Source organism: Pseudophryne corroboree, chromosome 4 (assembly GCF_028390025.1).
Source record: "Pseudophryne corroboree isolate aPseCor3 chromosome 4, aPseCor3.hap2, whole genome shotgun sequence".
Lineage (NCBI taxonomy): Eukaryota > Metazoa > Chordata > Amphibia > Anura > Myobatrachidae > Pseudophryne > Pseudophryne corroboree.
In genome coordinates, this window is record NC_086447.1 from 692141457 (window position 1) to 692165709 (window position 24253).

General features: G+C 45.0%; 1 protein-coding gene and 1 pseudogene across 1 annotated transcript in view; both read left to right on the forward strand.

Moving 5' to 3' along the window:
* Nucleotides 1-4735, forward strand: part of PLEKHG1 (pleckstrin homology and RhoGEF domain containing G1) — a 473068-nt gene extending 468333 nt beyond the window's left edge. Inside the window, 1 exon segment of the mRNA XM_063917905.1 lies at nucleotides 106-4735. Within this exon segment, the coding sequence (XP_063773975.1) occupies nucleotides 106-1208 (1103 nt within the window). The 3' untranslated portion in view covers nucleotides 1209-4735.
* Nucleotides 4736-14443: 9708 nt separating this feature from the next.
* On the forward strand, nucleotides 14444-14562 carry LOC134912229 (5S ribosomal RNA; annotated as a pseudogene).
* Nucleotides 14563-24253: the final 9691 nt, after the last annotated feature.

Sequence of the window (24253 nt, forward strand, 5' to 3'; positions counted from 1 at the left end):
TTTTATATACAGAGAAGATAAAGATAGTATACTGAAATTGACTATTTGACACAATTTATTTTTTATATCCATGCATTCTAAATCGTTCATTTGTCCTGTAAACAGGTGCAAGAATTGCAGAATATTCTCAGGTGTACGACCCAGTTATTTTCCGTGAGTCTCCTGCAAGAACACAAAAAGAAGCTAAAAACACTCCAAAAGAATCACCTGCAATAAAGTCAATATCTCCTCGACAACCAGCTCCCCATGTTCATCAGCAGCACAGAAAATCATTGCAGCAAAATAGCACCAGCATGCATTCTGCACACATCAATGGGGAAGCTGGTGATTTCTTCACCTGGCCTGACTTTAAAGACTTAAAGACAAAATCTGATATCTCCGCACTTGGGACAAAAGGCCACCAAAGAAACATTATGGCTGCATGCTCTGTTCCATCCTTGGTCAAGTCAAATCCATCAACCTTACATACCCAGAGATGGAGTACAATTAGCCAACAGCATGATGAAAATACAAGTCTTGCCCATGCCTATAATTCACTGGGTAGAAGAGTAGTCTGTGAGAAAACCCAGCCATATATTCGTTCACAGTCCTCCTCTTCTTCTATGATCATGGACAGAAAACATGAGCCTATTAAACACACAAAGATCTCTACTGCTCCACAGCCACCCCAAAACACTAAACCAGAGAGATTTTCTAATATTTATGACTTTGGTGGAAGCTTTACTGATGAAAAAGGATCCCAAGCATCAGAGGAGACTGCTGATATAACTTTACAAGACTCCCAGAAGATTTTGGTTCTGAACAATCTATCTTCCTTAAATGCTCAAATTGCTACTCTGAACTATTTTGCAAACTTTAAAGACACTGAAGGTGATGATGAGGATGATGATGACTATGTGGAGATCAAGTCAGATGATGAGGAGGATGGGCTGGAGGCAGCAGCCAGCCAGCCACTGAGATTAAATGCACGTGATCATTCTGAACTTGCTCAGACTCCCTGTAGCACCAGCACCCCGTATTCCATTAGCATGCCAACTACCCCAATAAAGTCTTTAAATGACAAAGAAACCCCTGATGCCCACATAGGTTATGGAGATGTGGATAAACTAAAGGACTATCTCTGGAGGGCACCACCTTCCAACCAGCAGAATATTGTTCAGTCTCTTAGAGAAAAATTTCAATGTCTTAGCTCAAGTAGTTTTGCTTGAACATATTTCTTACAAATCGTTAAATGTACTGTAGGTATTCCTATATATGGGATGATATGCTCCCTACTGCAAATGATACGGATATGAGAAGTCACAGAAGACTTGTGTGAACATATAAAAGCACAAGATTGCAGGATGACTTGCTATTATACAGGTCACATAAGTGACATCTGATATCCATATAATTTAGAACAAGTAGTGCATTATTGTAATTTTTCCATGAACAGATACATCAGAATTCACTGATTATAAGAGATTAACTTAATGTTAATACAGATATTATTTGCAGGAGATTATACATCTATTGCCATTAATTGTGTATTATACTGTAGCTTAATATCCTTATGCACTGTATTACTGCAGCACTGGTAAATCTGTGTTTATTGCTTTGCATAGTTTACATATAGTATGACGGTAAATTTGACATGTTCAATCTGAAAGAAATAATATAACTTCGTCAAAAATAAGGAATGAGGTGTCTGCAATTTGCATTCATATGCAAGTGTCCCAAATTGATGATACCTTTTGAAGCACAATTTAAACTAAAATTGGTTATGGCCTTTCAGATTTATACCAGATGCATTGCAATAGATAACTGTGTCTTGATAAACATAGAATAAAAAGTATAAGATGGTGTCAAATATCCTATTAGCAAATAAACACATGCCACACATTACCAGTTAATTGTAGTGGATCATTGCAAAACAATGACTGGATAATTGCAATCCAATGAGACCAGCGAACAGTTTAGTCATACATTGGCATAGATCTCATTGAATTTTAAGATTAAATAAATTCTTATGGAATTCCAGATGGAACAAATACTTTGCCAAATAAGAAGTAAGCTGGACATGGTTAGTACTGGTTTTGAGTGCCATCCACTTTTCTAAAACAAGACTATACTGTATATGTGTTTGTTTGTTTTTTTTTACCAGGAAACCCTTTGTGATATGGCCAAATTTAGTAGGAGGAACAGATTTAGGTGTCTATTCATGAAGCAGTAAAAATTGTGGAGAAGTGAGCCAGTGGAGAAGTTGCCCATGGCAACCAATCAGTTGTAACATTTATAAAATGCATTCTAGAAAATTATACGTAGTGATGGGCAACTTCTACACTGGCTCACTTCCCCACACTTTTCACTAGTTCATGAATAGACCCCTTAAAAAATTATACGTAGCCATGGGCAACTTCTCCACTGGCTCACTACTCAACACTACTCTTTGGTTCATGAATAGACCCCATAAAAAATTAAGTTCGATAGTCTACTGTATTTTTATCATGGGTCAACTCCAGGATAAATAATGTATTCATAATGGAACTGCAAATCTGCAAATATATGTGTGTGTATTTTGAAGAACTAGAGCAGTGTTGTTCAGGAGGAGACCAGCCTGTAGTAATGTCTCCTCTTTTATCCAGCATTCCCACAACAGATTCATCCATATAGTACTGTGATAATGAGTGGCCACCATGGACATGATGTAACAGAAACTTCACCGATCTTCCTTCTGACAATTAAATATATAAGCTTCTTGAAGAGCCAAGGGCCACATTTGTGGCCCCTAACAATAGCACATTGCCATTCACTTTGAATAACAATACAACTGATTTTACAAAACGCTTTAAATAAGTTAGTAGGATAAGTAGGATAATTAGGATTCAGTTTGCTTACACTAAAAAGTTTGTATTCATGTAATTCCCATCATATTGTAAATAGGTTAGTTCCACTCTTGTAGCATTATAGTTACTAACAGAATCCTCTGCCCATATTATGGTGTAAGGGCAGGTGGTGGTATACAAAGTGTAGGATTCTGAGGTGACTTCTAATATCCTTATATGGTTAGTATGGGAATGTTTTTCTTTATAACTAAGGAATAATAGAAACACATTATGTAATGGACTTACAAAACCTGTCTAAAATCCAGGCACATCTCATATCTAAAGACCTAATCAAAACGTATACCATAGTTAAGATGTTACGTAGTTCATCCTAATATAGATCTCTATTCTGCACCATGTACATTGTGCTATAAAGTCTTACTTTTTACTATAGTCCTACTTCAAATGTCTGTTCTGAATCTTCTAAACCATTTAGCAATACAGCTGTGTAGAATGTGCTGGGATACAGCAACAAGTATGGGCAATAGGGTTGCATGGTAGCAATATATTACTTTCTCACCATAATATTTCATAGACTTCTGGATAGTGCAGACACTTATCATGTTCTGCATGTTTGTGCACTGTGGTATGACACCGTATGAGACAAACATTCCATACATTTTTCCCAAAACAATGGTGGATTACAAAGGTTAGTACTGTTAGTTTATTGTCATTTTTTTAAACAATATCAACATGGATTGTAAATATTTGAACACTGGCTCGTAATATGTACTGTAATTAACATATTGTAATAAAATGTCCATTTTGAGTTCACTATTCTCTACTTTTTGATGAGGAGAGAACAATGATAATTGTGATATTTCTAATGTTTTTTTTCATCCTGTATAGCAGGAGTTGAAGAAGTTGTTGTGATTTATATATGTATATTAGTTATTAAGCCTTAAGTTATTGTGTGGTGTGTTGTATTTTTGTGCTGTGACAATAGATTTAGCATCCTTACACCAGCTCATGGAATAAAAACTTGATAAAACATTTAAAAAGGAAATATATGTGGGGGAAAAGAAAACGTTATTGTTCCTGTTTAACATTGCATGAGTCTTAAGCATATACTCCACCGTTTTTAAGTGTTTACTCTGCCCTAATTACTCTGCCCTACAGTTCCTAAGATATTTCTTTTAGCATTTAAACTCCAAGCTAATTGTCTCCTCTTTCAAAATGTGAAATGTAAGTGATAATATAGCTCAACAAACTATCCCAGTCATTGACAAATAAGATTAAATAAAATATAGAAGTCCTAAATAAATCAAACATAATTAGAATTTGACAAATTAACCTCGTGTTAACAAAAAATGTCTGCCAATAAATCCAAGTAAAAACAGTTTTGGATAAAAAACAAAATAGTAAGTACAATAAAATATTCTTTTTACAGGTAAATTGCTTTTTAGAATGTATTAACCATTATGAATAGTAAAATACAGAATTTCAAAGACTCCACGCTTGTAATATATTTGTAAGGTTTTCACTATTAAACTTTGTGGACTAATTTAGCGTTCTTAAAAAGACAGATTATTGATTTGGAATGGTTGGTCGCTAACATAAATCTACTGCCTGCACTATGCTGTATAGAACCATTGGTCAAGATTTGTATATAAAATTGCTTGTTTGGGCTTTATGTCTGAATTTGACCTTAAATAGCATCTTGTCCTGTGGATAAGATTGTTTTTTCTTCTTTTTTGTCATTCTCTACATTGCACTTTTTCATGTTTTTGTATAGGTTTTAAAGAAAAAAAAAAGTATGTACGTGTAGAATCTTTCATTTCTTTCATTGAACATTGAAAGCATGCTGTACCTGAAGAAATATGTGTAATTTTATGATGCTCAGAAAAAATAAAAGCAGTGTTTCAAGTGAAGCCTAGTTTTTTATGTTCTCTTTTCGCAGAGTATCAGTAAAAGTAAACTGTTAGATGCCTAGCATGACTATTATGTTAATATAATTATAGGTATCAATGTTTGTAAAATGTTTCATTTTTATATTGTTTGTTGTAGCAAGGCACAACAGGAAACAATTGCTATGAAAAAATGTGTCTTTAATGAGAGCATGCACAAACAAATATGGCCACCAGGAGTACTTCCAGAGCAAGAAAGTGGTTGGCAGGCAAAACTTCCGCCACCTACATAACATGCATATACAATAATTGTGGCAAAAATAGTGTAATTATGGGGTGTGACCAAGGCTGTAAGCATAGTTGAAAACAGTTCTTGTTACTTCATATCTGGGGGCAGGGAACAATGAAGTGGGGCTATAGATGCATTTGAGCAGGCCTATAGAGCACTACCACATAAGGAGAAGCTCCCTGTCAAAGCATGATATATTATAATGAGATCAAGGTAGGGGTGCCAGCTTCTGGGGCAGATGGGTACCTTTACACCCTTAAATCAAGGGGTCGTCCCCCCCCCTCCAGGCACCCAAGGACCAGGGTTGAAGCCCGAGGCTGCCCCCCCCCCATCCGTGGGCGGTGGACGGGAGGCTGATAGCCTTTCTGCAAACTAAGAATATTTCTCTTACGTCCTAGAGGATGCTGGGGACTCCGTAAGGACCATGGGGTATAGACGGGCTCCGCAGGAGACATGGGCACTATAAAGAACTTTAGAATGGGTGTGCACTGGCTCCTCCCTCTATGCCCCTCCTCCAGACCTCAGTTAGATCCTGTGCCCAAAGGAGATAGGGTGCACTACAGGGGAGCTCTCCTGAGTTTCTCTGAAAAAGAATTTTGTTAGGTTTTTTATTTTCAGGGAGCACTGCTGGAGAGAGAAGCAGACCTACTTAAGTGATAGGCTCTGCTTCTTAGGCTACTGGACACCATTAGCTCCAGAGGGAGTCGGAACGCGGGTCTCCCCCGCCGTTTGTCCCAGAGCCGCGCCGCCGTCCTCCTCGCAGAGCCGGAAGATAGAAGCCAGGTGAGTATAAGAAGAAAAGAAGACTTCAAGGCGGCAGAAGACTTCGGATCTTCACTGCTCCCACACACACTACACACACTAGCGGGCACTGATGGGTGCAGGGCGCAGGGGGGGCGCCCTGGGCAGCAATAAAACCTCTGTATCTGGCATAGACACTGTGGAGGCAGTAATTCTTTAAATCCCCCGCCAGTTTGAGATATTTTGAGCGGGACTGAAGCCCGCCGCCGGAGGGGGCGGAGCTTGGTCCCTCAGCACTAACCAGCGCCATTTTCTCCACAGAGATATGCTGAGAAGCTGGCTCCCCAGTCTCTCTCCTGCTGAACACGGTGACACAGGGCTGAAAAGAGGAGGGGGGGCACTTGTAAGGCGCAGTGAGTGTATTACACAGTAATCTAATATAAAAGCGCTATTATCTGGGACATTATTTTCCAGTGTCAGTTGGCGCTGGGTGTGTGCTGGCATACTCTCTCTCTGTCTCTCCAAAGGGCATTATTGGGGAACTGTCTCCTTATAACTATATCCCTGTGTGTGTGGGGGTGTCGGTACGAGTGTGTCAGCATGTCTGATGCGGAAGGCTCAGCTAAGGAGGAGGTGGAGCAGATGATTGTGGTGTCGCTGTCGGCAACGCCGACTCATGATTGGATGGACATGTGGAATGTTTTAAATGCAAATGTGACCTTATTACATAAGAGATTGGACAAAGCAGAGTCTAGGGAAAAAGCAGGGAGTCAATCCACGGCTTCGGCTGGGTCACCGGGCCCTTCTGGGTCTCTAAAACGTCCCCTATCCCAAATAGCAGACACTGATACCGACACGGACTCTGACTCCATTGTCGACTGCGATGAAGCGAGGTTACACCCAAGGGTGGCAAAAAGTATTCATTATATGATTAGTGCAATAAAAGATGTTTGCATATCACAGATGACCCCTCTGTCCCTGACACGAGGGTGCGCATGTTTAAGGAAAAGAAACCTGAGGTAACCTTTCCCCCATCTCATGAGCTGAACGAGTTATTTGAAAAAGCTTGGGAAACTCCAGACAAAAACTGCACATTCCCAAGAGGATTCTTATTGCATATCCGTTGGGAATCCTCTCCCAGGGTGGACAAGGCTTTAACGCGACTGTCCAAGAAGGTGGCGCAACCGTCTCCAGACACGGCAGCCCTCAAGGATCCTGCTGATTGCAGACAGGAAACTACTTTAAAATCTATTTATGCGCATACGGGTGCTTTACTCAGACTGGCAATTGCATCGGCATGGGTGTATAGCGCAGTTGCCGCTTGGACAGATACCTTTTCAGCTGACCTTGATACCCTAGACAGGGATACCATTTTATTGACCCTAGGTCACATTAAAGATGCAGTCTTACATATGAGGGACGCTCAAAGAGACGTTGGGCTGCTAAGTTCAAGAGCCAACGCCATGGCGATTTCTGCTAGGCAAGCCCTGTGGACCCGCCAATGGACGGGTGATGCCGACTCAAAGAAGCATATGGAGGTTTTGCCATACAAAGGTGAAGTTTTATTTGCGGAAGGTCTCGTGGACCTGGTTGCCACAGCTACCACGGGTAAATCTACCTTTTTGCCTTTTGTTCCCCCACAGCAAAAGAAAACTCCACAATATCAGATGCAGTCCTTTCGGTCGCGTAAGTCCAGAAGGGGTCGGGGCTCATCTTTCCTCACCAGAGGTAAGGGTAGAGAGAAGAGAGCACCTGCCCCGGCTAGTTCCCAGGAGCAGAAGTCCTCCCCGGCTTCTACTAAATCCACCGCATGATGCTGGGGCTCCACTGAGGAAGTCCGCACCGGTGGGGGCACGTCTTCGACTCTTCAGCCAGGTCTGGGTTCTGTCAGACGTGGATCCTTGGGCGATGGATATCGTATACCAAGGCTACAAACTGGAATTCGAAGAGGTCCCCCCTCGCCGATTTTTCATGTCGGCCTTGCCAACTTCTTCCCCAGAGAGGGAAGTAGTGTTAGCGGCAATTCAAAAGCTGTGTCAACAGCAGGTGATTGTCAAGGTTCCCCTAGTCCACCAGGGGAAAGGGTACTATTCGACCCTGTTTGTGGTCCCGAAGCCGGATGGTTCGGTCAGACCCATTTTAAATCTAAAATCCCTAAAGCTGTACTTGAAAAAGTTCAAATTCAAGATGGAATCGCTCTGGGCGGTGATCTCCAGTCTAGAAGGGGAGGGGATTTTATGGTGTCACTTGACATAAAGGATGCATACCTTCATGTCCCCATATATCCTCCTCATCAGGCGTACCTGAGATTCGCTGTACGGGACTGTCATTACCAGTTTCAGACGTTGCCGTTTGGGCTTTCCACGGCCCGAGGATTTTCACCAAGGTGATGGCGGAGCTGATGGTGTTCCTGCACAGGCAGGGAGTCACAATTATCTCATACTTGGACGATCTCCTGATAAAAGTAAGATCGAGAGATCAATTGCAGAAGAGCGTGTCGCTCTCCCTGAGAGTGCTACAACAACACGGTTGGATTCTCAATCTGCCAAAGTCACAATTGATTCCAACGACTCGACTATCATTCTGGACACGGAATGATTCTGGACACGGAACAGAAGAGGGTCTTTCTCCCGATGGAAAAAGCCCAGGACCTCCAGAACATGGTCAGAGACTTGCTAAAACCAAAAAGAGTGTCTGTTCATCAATGCACTCGAGTTCTGGGAAAAATGGTGGCAGCCTACGAGGCCATCCCCTTCGGTAGGTTTCATGCAAGGACGTTTCAGTGGGACCTCCTGGACAAGTGGTCCGGGTCCCATCTACTAATACATCAGAAGATAAGCCTGTCCCCCCGGGCAGGGTGTCTCTCCTGTGGTGGCTGCAAAGTGCTCACCTTCAAGAGGGTTGCAGGTTTGGCATTCAAAACTGGATTCTGGTGACCACGGACGCGAGCTTCCGAGGATGGGGAGCAGTCACACAAGGAAGAAATTTTCAGGGGCTATGGTCAAGCCAGGCGGCTTGTCTACACATCAACGTACTGGAATTGAGGGCCATATACAATGGCCTACGACAAGCGGAGAATCTTCTTCGCGACCTACCGGTTCTGATTCAATCAGACAACGTCACAGCCGTGGCTCATGTAAACCGCCAAGGCGGGACAAGGAGCAGAGTGGCGATGGCGGAAGCCACCAGGATTCTTCGCTGGGCGGAAAATCACGTAAGCGCTCTGTCAGCGGTCTTCATTCCAGGAGTGGACAACTGGGAAGCAGACTTCCTCAGCAGAAACGATCTCCATCCAGGAGAGTGGGGACTTCATCAGGACGTTTTCACAGAGATTCCTCACATAGACATGATGGCGTCACGCCTCAACAAGAAGCTTCGGAGGTATTGTGCCAGGTCAAGCACCTTGGGTGTTTCAGTCGGTCTATGTGTTTCCCCCTCTTCCGCTCATCTCAAAAATATTGAGAATCATAAGACAAAAAAGAGTGAAAACAATCCTCATTGTTCCAGATTGGCCTCGAAGGGCCTGGTATTCAGATCTTCAGGAGATGCTCACAGAAGATCCATGGCCTCTTCCTCTCAGGGAGGACCTGTTGCAACAGGGGCCCTGCATGTTCCAAGACTTACCGTGGTTACGTTTGACGGCATGGCGGTTGAACACCGAATCCTACCTGGGAAAGGTATTCCGGAGGAAGTCATCCCTACTCTGATAAAGGCTAGGAAGGAGGTGACGGCAAAACATTATCACCGTATCTGAAGGAAATACGTTTCTTGGTGTGAAGCCAAGAATGCTCTTACGGAAGATTTCCATCTGGGCCGTTTTCTCCACTTTCTACAGACAGGAGTGGATATGGGCCTAAAATTAGGCTCCATTAAGGTACAGATTTCAGCCCTGTCTATTTTCTTTCAGAAGGAATTGGCTTCTCTCCCAGAAGTCCAGACTTTTGTAAAGGGATTGCTGCACATCCAGCCTCCTTTTGTGCCCCCAGTGGCACCTTGGGACCTTTAACGTGGTGTTACGGTTCGTGAAGTCTCATTGTTTTGAACCTCTTCAAATGGTTGAATTGAAATTTCTCACTTGGAAGGTGGTCATGTTGTTGGCCTTTGCATCTGCAAGGCGGTTGTCCGAATTGGCGGCCTTGTCTCACAAGAGCCCCTATTTGACCTTCCATAAGAATTTTCAAGGCTCTGCACTCCAGGGGAGCTCTACTGAGTTTCTCTGAAAAGACTTATGTTAGGTTTTTTTATTTTCAGGGAGAACTGCTGGCAACAGTCTCCCTGCTTCGTGGGACTGAGGGGGCAGAAGTAGTAACCAACTTCCTAAAGAGGTTTCATGGCTCTGCTTCTGGCTGACAGGCAGGTTCTATCCCACCACTAATTGTCCTGCACAGTGTCCCTACCCCCACACACACTTATCATGGCGTTACTACCCCTTCACTTATACTTCTAATGTCCTATTCCTTTGTAAGAGGTGCGGCGGTGCGTGTGGTGGTGCCTGCTGCCGTGCAGGTGTAGTTTCGGTACTCACCAGGCGCCGCTCTCTCTCACCTTCAGGTACCGGAACCTTCAACGGACCTGGCAATCTTCAGTCGGATCCGGACACTCGGCGATTCCCTCTCGGAGCTGACCGACGACCGAGCTGAGGAGAAAATAGTTTACCTTAAGGGGGGTATCAACCCTTCTTCCACCGGAAAAGGGGATACCCCAGGGGTGACGGCGACCTTCACCGGTTGGGTGAAAGGTCATCACTGGCACAAAGCCTCAGCCACCCAGGTTTCACACACTCGCACTCTCGCGCGTAGTGTGATGAAGGGGATTCTCACGTCCGTGAGCAATCCCTATTCCGGCGCTCGGGGACCGACAAGGGACAAATGTACACAGATGCTACTCACTGTTACAAGTCTTGCACTCCGATCTTCTCCACTTACAGGTCCCTGTAAGGAGGTAAAGAGAAAACAGCCGTGCAGGGCCAAGAACTACCCTAGTGTGCGTCCGCTACACTAGCTACATAAACAGAGCCCTCAAACTAGCTCGTGTGGGTGGTGCAACACAACTATGCACAAACTTAAAACAAACAGACACTTTGCCCTGCACGGTAACAACATACATCACAATATCGGATTACAAGATCCCACGGTGCTGTCCCTTTAAATCCCTACCTACCACTGGAAGGGGGTGGGCGCCACACAGCCTGCCCACCTAAACACCTCAGGGTGGCCCTGGCCTAGTGCCCAGTGCCACCTTTATTCAGCTAGGGGGGGGCACTTACTCACTGGGCCTAGCGCCCCCTGACTGCGCACAGGCCGGAGGCCTGACTTCACCCACGGGCCTAGCGCCCGCCTAACTTGTTGCCCATTGGGTGACCTGGGCCTAGTGCCCAGGGTTACCTTATGTTCCTAGTGGCCGCCAACTGGACTAGGGCCTAATGCCCTCTAATTCCCACAGGCCTATTGCCTGATATGCCCCCGGGCCTAGTGCCCGCCTATCGTGGTGCGGAGGTGGCTTGGGCCTAACGCTCAAACCCCCTATTGGGTATGTTGCCCCCTTTCCTCCGTGCCGGGCCACGGGCCGGGGGGAACCCCGACTACGCACGGCCTCGGACCCAGAGGACCCGATTAAATGTACCCACGGGCCGGGAGGGCCCGACTGAATGCCCACAGGCCGGAAGGGCCTGACTCTGCCCACGGGCCTAATGCCCGAACACCCAGTGGTCTAGGGAGGAGAGAGAGGGTACAGGGGCACCTGATAAGGGCCTACCTGACCCGGTGGGAGAGGCACCAGGGGGGAGCTTTGTCAGCTCTCTTCCTTCCCACCCCTGGTGGCCTCTCCGGCGCTCCCCTTCACTCTTCGGCCGCTGGCCCGTCCTGGCCAGCGGCGCTGCCGTTGCCTCGCCGCGTCCAGCCGCCGCTGGACATCTTCCCAGAGCCTGGAGTCTTCTGGCCTCTTCCGCGGCCACCGGAGCTCTTCAGCGCTCTTCCACGCGCCCTCCGTCCTCTGCTCCCGCCCGGCGTCCTCTGCTCGCTCCGCGCGCGGTCTTCTCCTTCGGCTCCCGCCCGGCGTCAGACGCCGGGGGTGTGACGCGGCGAGCGCCGATTGGCTTGCCGCGCCCGCTTCTGATTGGTCGGCGCCCCGCGAGCCGCGATTGGCTCGCGGACGGCGCCGGATTCGAAATGCCGCTGGCAGCGCTTCTGATTGGCGGCCAGAACGGCGCCAAGTTTAAAGCGCCGCGCCGCTACCCGCCGACAGCCTGGTGCAGGGAAACATCCGATCCCTGCACCAGACACCCGCCGCCGCACACCCAGCGCTGGGGACAGACAAGCTGCCCCAGCGCTGTCCACAGCCAGGGACAGCACCTCTGATGTGCCCACCGGGCACATCTCTACATTTCCCCCCCCCCCTTTTTCCTTTGTAGTCCGAACTTTGTAGTTCCCTCCGGCGAGGTTGTGTTCGAGGGTCCAGCCCGGACAGACCGTGACCCCACATCCTTCCACCTCCAGCTCCGGGTTCCTCTTCTTACCTCCTGACCTCCATCGGCGGATCCTCTGGGGAAGTGGCATCTCCTCACGGTCGCTCGACGTTGGCCACCAAGGGGAATCTCCCTCCACGGGGACAACAGTCACCCACTCTTAACCTCCGATATCGTCTGTAGCTTCGTCCCTGTCTTCAGGGTGTGGTACCGACCACCACCCAACAGTGGAATCCTCCGGGGCATCCGTTTCCTCCCGGGCAACAACCACCATCTGTCGCATCCCCTTGTGGGGCATCTCCAAAGGTCCCATGTCTTTCCCTGGAACGGGTCCTCCCACGGCATCACTATTCTCTCCCCGTACGTCCGTCCAGTTCGGCACTCCCGGCAGGTCTTCTTGCTCCAGGACTGCCTCCTCCTCTTCACGGAGGGCATTAAACTGGGAGCACGACTCCACCCGATCCTGCCAGTCACTCTTGTCGGCGCTTCCGATGCCAGAGTCGTCCTCCATCTGTTCTTGGAGGGATTCGTCGGCGGACAGCTCACCATAGTCCGAGTCCTCCTCCGATATCTGGACTGGGGTATTATTTTCCTCCTCAGCGTACTTAGTCTCTTCCGCTGTCCCCTCTACTTCCTCAGCGTACTCCTCTTCTGCTGGCATCTCTAGGTACCCAGGACACACCTGTTCCGCACGTCCTGGTCGTGGACGGTTCCATCGCGGGGAGATTCCGGACGTCTCCGTCACTGGGTCTTCACGCTTTTCTTTGCAGCGTGGTCTCTTCACCTGAAAGGAAAAGGATTGTCTCTTTGTTGGCGCACTTTATGAGAGAAAGGTATGTATACTTAAAATATAACTTTTAGTTACGATTTGTTAAAAGTGCCTGAGAACGTGAAAAATTATAAGACAACAATCACAACAATACATAAATTGAAACAAAATGTAATAAAAGATAAGAATATTATCATCTTGCCTATGTGTCCATATTATGTTTATACCTTTAATAATTACTTGAATATATCTCACTGCAGTTTAAGATAAACCACAAATTGTTAGTTGCTCAAAACAATTCTTAATTTATTAGAATACTTTTATCAATTCGAATCATGAGCAAGTGTGGTTTTATAACCAGTAATCATACCGTGGTTAAATCTTTATTTGGTTTTGCACATATCATGGGACCAAACTGCATCTATCCTGCACCCAGGATCAATGAACATTCATTGCCACATGTAATTTGACAAATATGGCTCATTAATGGCCCTTTTCTTTCTGGCACACGGGATGCTATAATCTATAATTGTTACAGTGCAATCATAAGTGCATAATGATTGTTGGTATTGAAAATTGAAGATTGCTCGTTCTGCACTCCTGTTATTATGTACACTATAATAGTTGTGACTGGAGCTAAGGAGTTCTATAACGTTTGGTAAAAATAAAGTATTATGCCCATTACATTATATTGTGTAGATCTCCGTCAACCAATCATATGCACCATTGATCTGTCTCATCTGCTGTAAGGTTCTGAGGATGGGGTTCTGTCCCCGAAAGTACTCAACTTCAAAACAGTTTTGTTCTTTGCTTACAACGTCGACTCTGAGTGCCATTTCTTATATGGAGCTATATATATATATATATATATATATATATATATATATATATATATATGTATGTGTGTATGTATATATATATATATATATATATATATATATATTTCTCATAACCTGTACACCGCTCCTTATACTGTAATCTTTAATGGGATTCCAGAAACTGATGCTAAAATACCATGATTGTATTTCTGTCTTAGCCTGGATAATATACAATATATATTTTTTTTGAGAACAGATTTTTATGTTCTATTCTTGTGCTAAAAATAGCACTTATTGTCAGGAGCATAATATCATTAATGGTGCCACAGATACATATATTTTATAATTGACTTGACGTTTAACGCAATATCCTATTTTTCTATTGTCTCAATACACAATTGAGCAAAAATTAGCAATTCTTTGCTTCTTGTTCCTGCTCTATTATTTTTTCCGTGGACTCTCATCTACGATCCACGGAGCACAATACCACAAATGTGGGATTTGTTGGGCCGTGCCTAACGTAGAAAGCAGATCAACATATTCCTTTTTACTTTACTTATTCACCATCTTCTCTCTCTTTCAGAAATACTTCCACTCCTTCACTAATTTCTTATATAGGTGCACTCTCATTGGTGTACAGATCATATCAATTCTGTACTATCATACCACACTGCCAATGCCCGATCTCGTCCGATCTTGGAAGCCAAACAGCGTTGGGCCGGGTTAGTACCTGGAGAGGAGACTTCCTGTGAATACTTGGTGTTGTAGAGCAGGAATTCTTTTCCTTTCTATGCGAGATGTGACGCCAACAGCAGTATCACCACTAAATCTCGTTCTTACAGTTGCTTTCTACTGTAGTTTTACGCCCAGTTTCTACTAATATTTGTGACATCTGTCATCAATTCAAGTTTCTAATGTTGGTGACCATTAATTCCTAATTCTAAGTAGCCCTATTGGGACGTACTTATTATTATTTTCATGACCACTCCTCGGTCCCATTAATACAGATATTCTGTACTGGTCAGGGGAAATGGGGGTAAGACAATTAAATAGACCAGAACATTTTAATTTTTCATTCATAATTTCTTTATTCATATGGATCATTTAGATGGGTAATTACGTTTTAAACTTTAACATTAAAAATTATGTTTTAAACATTTCCTTTCACATATCAGAGGAATTTCCTCTATTGCATAAGAGTGCGCCCACACAAGAGCCTTCTCTTTCTCCCATTGATAGTGCAGGGAGTTCTTACCCGGAGGAAGCCAAGAGCCTGCATGGGTGAAAGAAATACGTGATTGTATGCATCATATCAATAGGAGGTTAGATAAGTCTGAATCTCATGCAGAATGCTGGAGAAAGTCTGTGGATGATGTGATTTTTCAGGGTTCTGTTCTTCCAACCGCAGGCGAACTCTCTGGGTCACATAAGAGACCGTTTGCAAATATTGTAAATACTGATACCGACACAGACACTGATTCCTGTGTCGACGATAGTGACTCCAGGGAAATAGATCATAAATTGACGTAAAATATACAATATATGATTGTGGCTATAAGAGAAGTTCTGGAGGTTACAGAAACCACTACTGTACCTCAGGAGAAGGCCTGTTTCTATAAAGAAAAGAAATCGAAGGTTACTTTCCCTCCTTCCCACGAGCTAAATACTCTCTTTGAAGGGATGTGGGTGAATCCCGAAAATAAATTTCGTATTCCCAAGAGGATTCAGATGGCTTATCCTTTCCCTGCAGAGGACAGGAAAAAGTGGGAGTCACCCCCCGGTGTTAGACAGTGCACTGTCCAGGTTGACAAAGAAAGTGATTCTCCCAGGACCTGGGACGGCTTCACTAAAGGAGCCAGCAGACTGCAAAATGGAGACTAAATTAAAATCCATTTATGTTGCCAATGTTACGCTGCTCAGGCCCACAATTGCTTGCGCGTGGGTGAGTCGCGCTATTGAAAAATGGTCAGAAAGCTTGTCATCAGAGAGTGACACGATTGATAAAGATGAGATACTCCTTAAGTTAGGGAATATCAAAGACGCTGCCGCATACACGCTAGAAGCCATGAAAGATATTGGACTCTTCGGTTCAACAGCCGCTACCATGGCAGTATCGGCTAGTAGGGCGCTGTGGATTCACCAGTGGAACGCGGATGTAGATTCCAAAAAGAATATGGAGGCTCTCCCGTATAAAGGTGAGGCCTTATTTGGTGATGGACTGGATGCGTTAGTCTCGGCGGCTACCGCAGGTAAGTTGACCTTTTTGCCTTCTGCTCCGGCTCCGGCAAAAAAGACATATCACTATCACATGCAGTCCTTTCGGCCCAATAAAATACAAAAAGGCCAAAGGTTCCCCCTTCTTTGCAGGTAAGGGAAGGGGAAAGGGAAAGAAGTCCACAGTGGCTTCAGGATCCCAGGAGCAGAAGTCAACCCCTACTTCTGCCAAATCTACAACATGACGCTGGGGCTCTCTTGCGGGAGGCCGCTCGGGTGGGGGCACGTCTAAAACTGTTCAGTCAAGGTTGGATTCAATCTGGCCTGGATGCCTGGGTTTTACAAATAATGTCCCAGGGGTACAAGCTGGAGTTTCAAGACGTTCCCCCATGCCAATTTTTCAAATCGACCTTGCCAGTTTCTCTTCCAGAAAGAGAAGCAGTAACAGCGGCAATTCAAAAATTATGTCAGGATCATGTCATAGTCCTGGTACCTTTCTCACAACAAGGGGAGGGGTTTTATTCAAGCCTCTTTGTAGTTCCGAAGCCGGACAGCTCGGTCAGACCGATCCGAAACCTAAAAAATCTGAATCTCTACTTGAAACGGTTAAAGTTCAAAATGGAATCACTGAGGGCAGTGATTTCCAGTCTGGAGGAGGGGGACTACATGGTGTCGGTAGACATAAAGGATGCTTACCTGCATGTTCCCATTTATCTGCCCCACCAGGCTTATCTGAGATTCGCGGTTCAGGATTGCCATTACCAATTCCATACGTTGCCTTTCGGTCTCTCCATGGTGCCGAGGGTATTCACCAATGTGATGGCAGAGATGATGGTCCTCCATCAAAAAGGAGTCCGTATAATTCCTTATCTGGACAATCTCCTGATAAAGGCGAGATCCAGGGAGCAGTTGCTACAGAACATCACACTCTCCCTGTCTATACTCCAACAACACGGTTGGATCATAAATTTTCCAAAGTCACAGTTGGAACCGACGACAAGACTGTCTTTCCTCGTAATGATTCTGGACACAGAGATTCAGAGAGTTCTTCTTCGGTGGAAAAGGCTCTGGAAATCCAGAAAATTGTGAAACAGATATTAAAGCCAACAAGTATGTCGATCCATCAGTGTCACACTGGTAACCTCTAAAAGGACTTGACCTGGGACACCCAGAACATCGGACAGTGGACTCTAAGCCTGGGATTCAACTCATGGTGTGCTATCCTGCTGTTGATCATCCACTTCTTCAATTCCCTTCACCTTTTGGCGTTGGAGTCTGTGCCATCTGAACCACCGCTAAGGGAACCATCCATCTTTAAAGAGTGGTAATTATTGTGGAACATCTTATCCCATGTAAAAAGGCTTTAACATCTTCCAGGTCCACTGACCACTGGATAATACTACACAGTCCCATAGGTCCTAATTTACCAGAGACTGGTTTCTATGAACTTTTTATGAATAGCTCCATTTTTTAACATTGTGTTTTATCTTTGACTTATTGAATAGTTTATGTCCAATAAATTTTATTGTCATTTACACCTGTCTGCTTATACCATTTATAGCGATATATATTTTATGTACATCCAAGCGGATTTGGACTGGTTTCCCCTGAAGGATGTTCTTTGCCTGAATAAGTGCCATACATATGGCCCGAAGTTACAATATATTTATTGCCAGGCAACTTTCTTCCTTGGTCCACTCTCCCTGAAAGCAACTCCTTCCTGACACTGCTCCCCAGCCCTGAGGACTGGCATCAGTTGTCAGAATTTCCCAATCTGATATCCAAAAAGGTCTCTCCATGTCCAGATTGAATGTCTGTAGCCACCAGGCTAATGACCTCCTTACTTCCAGAGGAAGGACCACAGTCTGCGTTTTTATTGTCTGATTAAAACCATTCTATTTGGAAAGGATCAGACGTTGCAGAGGCCTCGAATGGAACAGAGCATACTTCACCATTTCGAATATCGACACTATCAATCCCATCACAGGCATTGCGGCGTGAACGTATACCCTTTGACTGTGTAGCAGCTCCAGAATCCTTGACTGAATTTTGGATATTTTGCCCAGAGGTAGAATTACTCCCTGAAGACATGAATCCAGCACAACCCCCAAATGAGTCATCCGTTGTGACGGAACCAGGAACGACTTTGCCCAATTTATGAGCCAACTGTGTCTCTGTAATAAAGCTATTGCCTGTTGCAGATTACACTGAAGCAATTCCTGAGACTGTGCCAGGATTAATAAATCGTCTAGTTATGGAAAAATCCATATCCCCTGCTGACGGAGATAAGATGCCATTACCACCATAATTTTAGTGATTGCTCTGGGAACTGTGGACAGTCCAAATGGTAGGGCCTGAAACTGAAAATGATACTGGAGGATAGCAAACCTGAGATAGCGCTGATGCAGAGGCGGAACTACCGCCAGTGCAACCAGTGCGTTGCACTGGGGCCCGCCTCTGTCTAGGGGCCCAAAGCATGTAATGAGTCAAACTGACTCATTACATGCCGCCATGCGCTGCGGGCATCCGCTGCCCGCAGCGCACAGCCGCCCGGAGAGAGGAGAGGAGCAGCGGTACGGGGGAAGGAGGAGGTGGGAGGTGGAGGAGGGAGGTGGAGGAGGGAGCCGCAGCAGCGCTTTGTTACTGGTGGAGGCGCTGCTGCTGCTCCTCTGCTTCACTATAGGCTGTCTTCCGAGAACAGCCTATAGTGAAGCAGAGGGGCAGCAGCAGCAGCGCCTCCACCAATAACACAGCGCTGCTGTGGCTCCCTCCTCCACCTCCCTCCTCCTCCTTCTCTCCTGCCTGGGAATCGTCAAGCTGCACCGAGGAGCCTGAGCCTGCGGAGAGGGTAAGTATAATTCTTTTTTCCCTCTGTCTGTCTTTCTTTCTTTCTTTCTTTCTTTCTTTCTTTCTTTCTTCTGCCGCAATGTGTAAAAATGGGGGACTGCCTGCCGCAATGTGTAAAAAGGGGGAATCTGCCTGCCGCAATGTGTAAAAATGGGGGACTGCCTGCCGCTATGTGTAAAAATGGGGAATCTGCCTGCCGCTATGTGTAAAAAGGGGGAATCTGCCTGCCGTAATGTGTAACAAGGGCACGCTGTCTGCCGTAATGTGTAAAAAGGGGACGCTGTCTGCCGTAATGTGTAAAAAGGGGGACGCTGTCTGCCGCTATGTGTAACAAGGGCACGCTGTCTGCCGTTATGTGTGAAAAGGGGATGCTGTCTGCCGTTATGTGTAAAAAGTGCACGCTGTCTGCCGTAATGTGTAAAAAGGGGGACGCTGTCTGCCGTAATGTGTAAAAAGGAGACGCTGTCTGCTGTAAGGTGTAAAAGGGTCTCTACCTGGTGTAGTGGTGCTACTGTGCGGCGTAATTTGAATAATGGAGACTACTGTGCACCGTTTTATGAATTGGTATTATTTTGTGGCCACACCCCTTCCCCACGTAGCCACGCCACTATGTATTTTTGTGCGCGCCTGCGGCACGCACTGCCCCTGTTTTGCATGCAGGGGTGGGGCTCCGATGCCGTTTCTTGCACACAGTGCTAAAATGTCTAGTTACGGCACTGTTGCTAGGTATCCATTTCTCTGGCCCTAAGCAGGTCCCCCTCACCAGATCCTCTCCAGGGGTGAGGGGGTGGACTTGGATGGGATGTGGGGGGGGGCCAAAGCATTTTGTCGCACCTGGGCTCACCGCTCGCTAGTTCCGCCACTGCGCTGATGGGACAGTGCTATAGGAACATGTAGATAAGCATTCTGGATATCCAGGGATACCATAAAATCCTCCGGCTCCATGGCCAAATTAATGGAACGTAAAGTCTCCATATGAAACTGAAGCACACAAATGTACTTGTTCAACACTTTGAGATTGAGTATGGGCCGGAACGACCAATTTGGCTTCTGGACTAGAAACAGGTTGGAATAAAAACCTTGTCCTCATTGCACAGGAGGAACTGGAATTTACCACTGCTGACTGAAGCAACTTCTGGCCTTTGTTTCCACTGAAGATGGGCTGGTACAAAAAAACCTTTCAGGAGGGTGTTCTTGAAAGCAAACGCATAACCGTGAGATACTACTTCTTGCACCCAGGCATCTGTGGTAGATTGCTGCCAGATCTGTGCAAACTGAAGAAGTCAGCCTCCTACCCTGGGGTCCCCCAGGTGGAGGCCCACACCATCAGACTGATAGCCTATCTTCTGATTTGGAAGCCGGTCCTCTGGTAGCCCAATGTTTTTAAGTCTTACCAGACTTGTCAGAATGAGACTGTTTGCCATAACCCTTTCCTTTTGCTTTTCCTCGAGTCCAAAAGGCCGAAAAGCTAGAAATCTAGGCTTGGATTTGTGTGTGGAAGGAAACTTTACTTCCTTGGAATCTGCTTCTGACTCCAAGATACTGTTTAATTCTTTATCAAAAAGAATATCTCCCGTAAAAGGCAAAGACTCCGGAACCTTCTTGGGTTCTGAGTCCATGTACGTAGCCAAACCACTCTGCGAGCTGCTACTGCTGAGGCTGATGTCTGAGAGGCAATTGTACCCATATCCAAAGCTGCTTCTTCCATAAAAATAGCCGCCTGTTTGATAGGTGCAATATGGATTTTTTGCCCAGGCTGTCACTGCTTTTGCCATCCAGGCTGAGGCCATGGCTGGTCTTATGATTGCCCCAGACAAAGAGAAAATGTTTTTTAGAAAACCATCTATTTTCCTATCCGTGACATCATTTAAAGATTTTCGCACCAATCGAATTACCTGCATATCTACTTTGGGAGCCACCTCCCTTTTTTTCTTTTCTTTTAAACATATTTTTATTGAAGCAATATGTTATACATACAACAATGTACAAAATATAAGGAAAAGTGCATACAAAATTATCACGAAACAGTAAAATTGTTCATACACACACTATTGTTGTCCCGTTCTTGTGTTGTCAAAGGGAACTATGGGTCCCATTCGTCATTACAAGTAGTTCCAGAATTGCTGAATAGGAACACCACGAAACAGTTTCCATAATTAACATAGTATTTCTTGATACAAAGAGCTCTCCTTCTCCAAAAACACATCCAAATTATGAAAATGACATACAATACCATACTCAATAAGAAAGAAAAAGGGTCATCTGCGCCCGGTCCCCCACTTCCCCTGAGACTGTACTGATATAACCTTTACAAGGTAACTGGTGGATCTCCCCCAGTGTCCTGGTCATTTACCGCAAAGTATTAGTCGGAGAATTATGTAATTGCGATCTTATAGGGGTGGAAAGTGTGGCCACATAACTCTCCCACACCTCAAAAAAAATGTTCTACTCTTTTATCTTTTTCTAGCAGTACTCCCACCCATTCCATTCTGAATAAATAGAACAACTTTGCTTTGAATAACAGGAGTGAGGGGGTTACCGGGTGGATCCATACTTGCGGTATGGCTTTACGAGCAGCGGCACTTACTGCTTATTCTGATTTGTAGGATAAATGCCAAAGAGTGCCCATTCTGGCGTCAAGGATAAGTAGTTCACTAGGTGGTCAGTGACATATTTATGTACTTTAACCCAGAAACTCTGATGAGAGGGCATTGCCAAAGGCAGTGGAAAAGATCAGCCAGAGATTACCCACATTTCCAGCAGGCATGTGAAGATGAAAGACCAATTAGAAATCTTCTATGTGGAGATAGATAAGTTTTTTGAAGTATGTTTGGAAACATTTACCTGTATCTTGAGGAAGAAAGGGTCTTAAACGCATGGGAATGTGCTTTTAATAAATCCTCTAGATGTATGTGAGGAATATGTGTTTGCCAGGTCACTATACCGTCAGTTCTAGTTGAGTAGTCCAAGATTATCTGAAAATGTTTGTAATCCAGGGAAATGGCTTTTTTGTATAACGGTTCCCTCTGTAGCATATCCTCTACCACGTTATGCTAATCATTTGGAGAACATTTTTTGGTAAGAGATTTAATATAGTGCTGAGCCAACAAAAAAGTGATTGGGTATGGTTCTAGCACTGGGAACTTGTCAGCTGCCTCCCGGAACATCAGCGGCCTCTGGTGCCTACAATCAAGCAAGTTCCCTATATTAACAATTCCACCCGCTCTCCATATGTTAAATGGGTGGCTGGCCTGCCCGTCTTGAAATTCAGGATTGTTTATAAAGGGAAGAAATATGGATTTCTGAGCATTAACATTACATTTATGTCTCATACCCATCCACAATTTTTTAACGTGCCATAAAAGTGTATTTTTTTTTAATATATACAGGGACCTCTTGGTCATGCATATGTAAAAAGCTAATCAGATCACTACCCTGCAAATACTCCCTTTCTAAATATGTGTTAGCATAGATTTCCTGGTTATGAATCCAATCCTGGAGGTACCTCAGTTGGGATTCCTGTGCTGGATGTGATAAACCCCAGGTGGAATGTTGCATATAAGGGTTAATAGGGTAACCTATCCCTGGTAAAGGAGCTGGTATTATCCGCTCAGCTATACTAGATAATGTCTATGCAAAAGTAGCCCATGGAGGTTCAACTTGAACCTGTGTCTGCCTCGGATTATTTAAGAGGCTTTAGTGAAGCTAAAACAATTTGCACATAATCCATTTTGAACCAGATCCTAAGAGGTTAACCCAGCTTTACAAGACAAACATGAAATGAATGTTGGTGCTGCTGTGGAGAGTATATCCTCCTCACCCTTGCCTCTCTGAGACATGATAAATAAATCACACACCTGTACAGTGTTACTACACAATTTGTGATTGCAATCACTTTCAATTTTGTTAAAGTGACATACAATCCGATCCCTCCCTACTTTGCACCAGCATTGAGTATCGGAATACACAGAAGACTGACAGAATTATTAGTAAAGTCAGCAATCAGTCACAGGTTATACATTAGTATACGAAGCAATATGAGCACATGATCAAATACAGATACATTTCAGGTATGTAGGATAAACATATTACTTTATATAGGAGTTTAAATGTATTTAGTTGCACAGCGAAAGAAACAGCAGTAATAGTTTACAGACTCATTTGCATCAGCACTTATCCAACTATTCATAGTCAAAGGTAGATAGAGACTTAGTGCTCTATCAGCCGGCTCAGGAGAGTGGGATACAGGGAGACTTCACTGTGCTTCCAGGATCGATTAATATGAACGCTGAGTGGATCCAGATGCTATTAGTGTACACAATCACCCAATGAACCTACAGTGAACACAGACGCCCAAGTGAACACTGATGCACCAGCCACACAGCCGCCTATTCTGCGACTGCATCCTTTTAGATACACAGCATCTCAGACGGAAGCGGGAGCACAGTTCATGGCGGGAAACTGATCATGAACCCGGGGGGAGGGGCGACCAAGGGAGCATCTTACACTCTACTGCTGACATCAACCCTAGGGATTGTGGTCTCACACTACCCCTGTAGCCTATGATCCCTGAAGCCTAGCGCTGGTGCCCCCAAGGTGGTAGCCGCGTCAGTGACTGGTAGTCTCCATCCTGAAACAGTTCTGCTGTGTCTCGCGTTTCCCCTACTAAGCGGAACTGATGCCTTACCTTCTCCCCGTGCTCCGGCCACAGCCTGGTAATGGCTGCTGGACTTGCTAGTACATCCTACACAGACGCCCGCCAAAACTGCACTGTACACGTGGGTAAGCATTGATGCGACCCGGCAGGGAGTTGTTGGAGCGACTCTTTCCAAGGTACGTATAAGATGCTTTTTAGTATAATTTAGTATAATTTTATAGTAAGACTATAAAAATAAAATAAAAAAAGCTTATGGCTGTTAAAAACCAACAGCCCATTGACCATGGTCAGGCTCCTGACGCACCATAAACTGATTTGCCTGAGCCAGGAGGTGGGGATATAGGGACAGGCCCGTTGCATGCTGGGAGGCTGAAAGCTTTGATAATTTGGTGCCAATCCGCTGTCGCTACCTCATATCCCACTGTTATCCTGTGATAACCTGTTGACCCTGCCGGAGAAACACCCCTATATGTTAGTGAACACTCTCCCTTATACAAAACCACTTTATGTGAGTAGGTTTGTTCACTCACACTAGAAGACAGGTCAGAATATCTGTAATTGGGGCCATGTAATTCGTATTACGGTTCATATTATTAATGTAATCAAATATTTACACTCTCTCTGAGACAATCTGTATAATTTCATGGTTTGTCCATGTACACAGTTACTTGCTCTTTTTCAGTTTGTCCCATTATCAGAAACAGAATCAGGCCGTATATTAGGAAACCTCTGTGCTTATTGTTT